The sequence below is a fragment of the Opisthorchis viverrini genome (assembly GCF_000715545.1).
Source record: "Opisthorchis viverrini unplaced genomic scaffold opera_v5_711, whole genome shotgun sequence".
Lineage (NCBI taxonomy): Eukaryota > Metazoa > Platyhelminthes > Trematoda > Opisthorchiida > Opisthorchiidae > Opisthorchis > Opisthorchis viverrini.
The window spans coordinates 23239-30246 of NW_008752359.1; the positions used below are offsets into that span (position 1 = coordinate 23239).

At 47.1% G+C, this 7008-nt stretch overlaps 1 protein-coding gene across 1 annotated transcript in view; it reads left to right on the top strand.

The window, feature by feature from the left end:
- The window catches only part of T265_11992 (hypothetical protein), a gene marked incomplete at both ends in the record, with an annotated part of 25314 nt that overhangs the window by 4500 nt on the left and 13806 nt on the right, over positions 1–7008 (top strand). The window contains one exon of the mRNA XM_009178862.1: positions 4307–4671. Coding sequence (XP_009177126.1) covers positions 4307–4671 — 365 coding nt within the window. The remainder of the gene's footprint in view (positions 1–4306; positions 4672–7008) is intronic.

Here is a 7008-nt window from a genome sequence, read left to right on the forward strand (position 1 = left end):
TGACATCAGCTTCTTAATCAAGGGTCGAGTTTACAATGCTGCGGTGCGCTCCATATTACTATATGGACCAGAAACGTGGCCGCTGCGCGCGGAGGTAAAAGACTTTTGTACGACGAGTACGCGGTTATTACGGCCGACAATGATGATGATTGCCGTCTTTCTAGATGGGGATCCTGGGATTCAATCCACCAATGGTTAATTACTGTCAGAATTGGCACATTCGTGTAGTCAGTTGCTTTCTTGTATCAACGCTATCGCCTTCAATGCGTAACTAACTGAACATGCCATTGCCTCCAAGGCTTGGCCGTATGCTCCACACTCTCCCACTTCCCGGGGATCGAAACTGTAGCACCTAGAACCAATTTATTCATGATGCACAGTTTACAGCTGATTAATTGATTAGTTGGCTGAATGGACACAAATTAATCCATCACCGGTGGAATCAAATCCGCGGAAATCAAGCTAGGTTTCACTCTAACCGAAGTTGTACCGATCCTATCTTCACTTTTTGGTAGGACTGCACCATCCCTTCCGCCGACAAACAATAATAGTGTTTCTCCATTCTGATCTTTTGACTCAGTAAGTCGTCAGAAAGAAAGCGTTCAGCTGTAGCACCCTTCCGGTGCCTAGCTGCCATGCCACCCGAAGGAAGCACGAGGGCTGGGATACTGCCAGGTTGCCCAAGCCTAGACAGGGGAAGTCGAGTGGCGGAGGTCGGATTCGAACCACGGACCTTCCGGTCAGTAAATTTGCGCTCTAACCACTTGGGCCGTCTCGCCCAAGGGGTGTTCTTTGGTGTGTTCTTTGTATGTTGTTGTCGTTCCATTCTATAGACGCGTACTTGCCTACGAAAAGTTCTAATCTGAGTTCGCCCCACTCAGCAGTGTCAGGCAGATGTGGTCTCTATCACCCATCCTCTTTAACCGATGGACTGGAGAAAGACGAAATCACTTTCCGAACGCTGAAAGCTAGTCAGCATCTGTCAATGCTTGAAATTTGTGGCGAAGATGTGACACCAGGGGTAGAGTGTGCACTGCGGCCGTCCGACGTATCCAATTTTATGGGTCAGAAGCGTGGTTGCTGCGTGCAGATCTTCGGGGACTCTATGTCCCAAAGCATTGCGCGGGTCTGGTGGGGACATCAAGTTAGGGATGCTGAGGTACTCCAGATGGTTTTTGGGGAACTTCACTCTCGGTAGGTCGGTTACTCACAATCCACAGGTTAGATTGGTTAGGCCATGTACTTTGTATGCCAGAGTACGTTCGCCTGGTAGGGTTCTCTTTGTACATCCTGGTACCGGATGAAAACGACCTAGGGGTTAAATTATGGAAGTCCATAGCAGTCAACTTAGTCGCGTCCATAACTTGGGGCGAGATGGCCCAGGTGGTAAGAGCGCGAATTTACTGACCAGAAGGTCCGTGGTTTGAACCCGACCTCTGTCTCTCGACTTCCCCTGTCTAGGCTTGCGAAACTTGGCAGTATCCCAGTCCTCGTGCGACCTTCGGGTGGCATGGCAGTTAGGCTCCTGAAGGCTGCTACAGCTGAGCGTTTCTTTTTCTTTCTTCGTAACTTCCATCTTCTTTGATAGAGACCTCAGGATGAGGAAGAGCACTGCTTAGTGATCCTGACATATGGATGTGTCACGCACTCAAAGCCATTTCCATTACTACCTAGCTCTGACTTCCTGACATTCTGGACAAACAGACCCACTTGTTGTGAAGGAACGAATGGAGTCATTGCGGTCTAACAACTGAAACCACTGCATTTCGGTACACGGTTTGTGTCCCAAAAACAACTGAACTGAGTGTGTCCCAATCACTTCAACGTGGTGATTTTCACTTACTGCTCTAGTGCTTCTCATTCATCATGAAGCACTCGCTTACGCACCACTTCTTTGCAAACGTGTTGCAGCCATCTGATGCCTGCTATGCTGCCAAGACACCGATGAAAACATGTTCGAATCCGCCTAATTTCCTTGGCGGTAGCCTAGTGAGGTTTGTTGATTTTCGATTGAGACCTCGTCCTGTCAGTGAGGTCAATCTATTCTTAAGAGCCGATAAGCATCATACAGCCGTTTCATCCTTGTCTGGAATCACCAGCAATGCATATCTCACCAAACTCAGAGGGTACGTTTTGGCACTCGCGGTTGGATGCTAGTGTGATTAGTTCTCACCTAGGCAGGATGTAGTGTCGCTCGCTTTTCAGTCACAAAACTCATGGTCACGTATTGACCGAGGGGTAAGTGATGATCAGCACAGAGCTGTGGAAGCTGTTTGCCGTTATCACTCTCCGGTTTAAACCAAACACCAAATACCGCCTCGCATAGACTGGAGCGCCATACTTGCCCGTCGAAACCTCCAGAGATTAGGACTATAACTGAACTCGAAATGTGTTTCACTGAACGGGAGCTACAGTTGGTTGATGCATATTCGGAAACTCTAAACAAGGTGCGTTAAAGTTCGCACCGGTGCGATTGCTCAAGAAACTGGACAGATGAACGACACAGAAGCAACTGTTTACATATATGCAGTCTATCATTGAAGTCTCGACCAAGGTGCTCAAGGCTCTACCACCGCCGCCAACGAGCCGCGGCAAATGAAAAATCATTTCATGTTCGAAATCGGTGGCGTCTGGATAGTAAAGGTGCCCTAAGCACATTTATTAGGCTTGGGGTTCATAAATGTAGCAAACTGTCAACAATGCGGGCTGCTTTTGGTCTGCTTTTTTAAGAGTTCGTACACTAAAGGCTGGAATGAAAATGGAAGAACGGGGTTTGATTAATAAAGTGGAGCGGCATATGAAAGCGGTGGTGTGTCGCCAGTCACTTTCACGAGTGTCCTTTCTATGTACGGAAGGTTGAGGGCATGTAAGAGAAAATGGGAGAGGAAGAGAAAAGGTAAAAGAAAAAGAAAAGAAAAAATAAGATGGAAGGCCAGTGGTTCTAACCTGACATTTGCATCTCGATTTGTCCTGTCTAGGCCTGGGCAACCTGGTGGTATCCCAACCCCCATGCCTCCTTCAGGTGGCATGGTAGCCAGGCACTGAAAGGGTGCTACTGTTGAACGCTTTTTTTATCTTAAGAGGAAATAATGAATAAATTAGGGATGCCAGCACTCGCACGTCCTCGCTCCGATGTATGCAACGAATAAAGTGCCTCAGTTAACATGCCGATTGCAGTTCAAGGAACATCCGAGGTTGTAAAGAATTGTATTCATCTCGGTAGTCATATCGGCGCTGGATAATGTCAGTGTCTGATAAAGTCGGTGCACGAACATGAAAGTTCCACATCACGTTTGCTAGTTGGAGCGTGAGAAAAGCGTGTCATTGGATTTCAAGGATCGCGTGCATCAGGTTGCAGTACAGGCGGTTTGTATAGCTGTGAGATTCAGTTGCTGTTATCAAGTCTTTCACTGAATGTCTAACGAGGTAAGTCAAACACACGGGTTTTCGGCTGTGCAACAACATAAGTGCCAGTGGCTGAACCACATGATACACCTGTCGAATCGTCGTCTATTGATACGACTATGTTCGCTCCGCCCCCCTTCGGAATGGCGTAAACTCCGAGGGGATTGACAGATGACTTAGGAAAAGTGGGAGCTCGTGATAGCTCGGTGGTTAAGGAGCGAACTTACTGGCCGGAGGGTCCTTGGTTCGAACTCAACTATGGCATCTCGACTGCTTCTAGTTTTGGGAAACCTGACAATTTCTCGGCTCTCATGCTTTCTTTGTGTGACCGGGTGGCTTAGCGCCAAAAGGGTGTTACAGCTGAACGCCTTGAGGAACTCTGAAGGAGATTTTGGACAATTCGGGTCCTGTCTTGGCGTTTCCTTTTCCAGCACAGGACCTCTATTATCTTCCTTGTAGCTGCGAAACACTGTCAGTGACGTTCTTGCTGCCAGTCTCCTTCTAGATTGTCCGAATGCGTGTTTGACGGTATGGCTAGCTCAGGGGCTTAGTTCTTATTTTTGCTCTTATAATTTTGGAGTAAGCATGTAAGCTCTGTGATTGCAGGACCAGCTTTGATGTTTTGTCCTAAGGTAATAATAATGATGATGGTGATAACGCAACTCCTCATTATCTACAAAAAATCTCAGTTTTCAGCTGTGCTCTGTTGATTCCAGTGTGTCCCCCCTCCTCAAAAGAATGATTATGTCTTGCTTCTGCTTCGTAGTAATCCTGGATATCTGTGTTGATCACCCTTTACAAAGTTTTGTTTTCTATTTGAGAATGTGGCTCACCTCGCTTTGAAATGTTTCCCGTCCAGAGTAACCTTCACTCACTCTTTTCCGTTGCTTGTCCCTCTTAGGCTTGAAATCGATCGATCATGCGGAACGTATCGAGTGTCAGGCTATACGTATGAGTCGCGAAATATGCGGCTGTTCCTGTCCATCGGGTGTGTGCTTACCGGACACTTGTTACTGTGCGCGAAACGGGATCAAATGCCAAGTGGATCGTCCATATTTCCCCTGCTGCTGTGTTCAGCCATCGCAGTGCCAGAATCCCGAGGGTCGAATTGAATTCGATCCGATTCGAGTGAGGACCCATTATCTTCACACGCGCATGCGACTAGATAAGCATCAGATTGCACACAGTCTTGGTTGGTCAGTGAACAGCCATCAGCAGTCAGAGGAGCCTGATTCGAAACGACCCAGGCTGGATCCGACAACCACGGTAAGCTTTTTCATACACCGATAAATCTTCCCTCTTATAAATGCACCTGATTTGTGTTCACTTTAGTTTACAGTAACCTTGAGAGATCTTCTGTATCCTACTGTCCGAAGGTATGATCAGTCCTACTTATTGTCAAGTTTTCATACTAACTTGTCAACAATTAACCACTAGACGATGCAAGGTGCGGATATTTCTTCATGAACTGAACGAGGCATAGACAAGCTACTCATAGGGTTGCTGAAAACTCTGTGACAGCCGACGACCGGCTTTGCCTTTCTTGGGTCTCATTAGCTAGGCGCAGTCTCCGAGTTCCCGTCAAAGAAAGAAGCGTTCAGCTGTAGCACCCTTCCGGTGCCTAGCTGCCATGCCACCCGAAGGAAGCACGAGGGCTGGGATACTGCCAGGTTGCCCAAGCCTAGACAGGGGAAGTCGAGTGGCGGAGGTCGGATTCGAACCACGGACCTTCCGGTCAGTAAATTTGCGCTCTAACCACTTGGGCCATCTCGCCCCGTCAACTTTATGTTCTACTTGGATCCGAGTTTTCGCACTAGATATGAACAAGACGCAAACGGAATGTAAACATTTTTGCGAACACTGTTTTGTGCCAAATAGACTAGATGTACAAGTGAGTGTGTAAGTCAAATTTCGTGCAATTTGGGTTCAAGTATAGCATAAGGTTGACGGAAACTGGGGGCTTCGCCTACCTGATGATCCCCAAGAAACCTTCGTTGGGTGTTGAAAAGTTTTCAGTAACCTTATGAGTGGTGCATTGCATCTAAACTAGATATGCTTTACAGGACGGAAATAAAGAGTACTCTTATTGTAGTTCTCAATGAAGTTGCTTGCTCCAGCTAATATATATTCCATCCAATCATGATCTGCAGTCTTTCGCATGTAGTGGGGATTACGTTTTTGGAAATTTCCCCTCTTTGTCTAGGAAACCCCATCCAGCGAAAGTTAGTATGGAATCTGGGCGACCTACAACAGGCCATCTCGCCTACATTCGTGGAACCCTCTTAGCCTGCGATATGCACATGGACACGCAAGTCTAGAGCCGTGCGAAAGAAATGCCGAGCACTGTCTGATAAAGCGTCTTCAGTGAATCTCCTCAAATCACCCTGTTGAACCAACTTATCATCTAGTACGAGTTAGTTGCAATAAAGCAGTGGTTTTATGCTACGTTTGGTTACCATTGGTTGGTTATGTCTTAGAACCCACGCCAACGATGTTCTCTCCGAAGTTAGGCGAGATGGCCAAAGTGGTTAGATCGTGATTTACTGATAAGGTTCGTGGTTCGAAACCGCCCTCTGCCTCTCGACTTCCCCTGTCTAGGCGTGGGCGACCTGGCAGTATCCCAGCCCTCGTGCTCCCTTAGGGTAGCATGGCAGTTAGGCACCAGAAGGGTGCTACAGCTGAACGCTTTCTGCTTTCTTTCTCTCCGAAGTTGACGTCGTTGGGTAGGAACGTTTACTGTGAGCATGGTAACAGGGTGTCCAAAAGGCTCACCATGGTGTAGCTTGCGGCATCAAGGTACTCCACACCTGTAATCACGTGTAGTGACAACAAGCGTTAGGCACAAGGTATCATTTGTTGGCACAGTATACTATTGCAAAATGGATTGAATCCAGCAAATCTGAGAAACAGAGTGAAGCAGCACAAGATGATTCGATACTTAACGGGTTCCCAGTACCTAACAGCGGCTTTGTTGTTACGTCATAATACATCTTCGGGATTCGGAAATATAGTTTGCAGTGATGTTCATGATATCCGGTTTATATGTAGGAAAAGTATGTTATTGTAAATTCTTAAATACGATTGAAAGTACTACGTAATAGAAAATTCACGGGTTGACATGTGACGCCATTGATGAGACACTGTCATCATCACATCATCATCATCCGGCTCGGACCCACAAACTGCAATAACTTAGCACGATTCGGACCCATATATGTCTTTTTCTTTCTCCTTTTCTTTCCCTTGTCTGAGTGGAACTGGTCACACGTGTGTGAAATAGCCTTTTCTCATATTGTACATCTACTCACGTCTGCTTCAGTGGTAACCCACTACAACCCTATGATCCTGGCAGCCGAGAACTTCAGAGTATGGAACTGGTGCAGTCCTGTTTAGGCAGTTACCAAACGGTTCACAAAAGACTGTTTGTCATGTGTCCGGCTGCTCCTGATAACAGAGAACTACCTCAAAATCGAAGGAAGAGTTGGCTCATAAAGGAAACGCGGGCCAGATGGCCCAAGTGGTTAGAGCGCGAATTTACTGACCGGAAGGTTCGTGGTTCGAAACCGACCTCTGCCTCTCGACTTCCCCTGTCTAGGCTTGGGC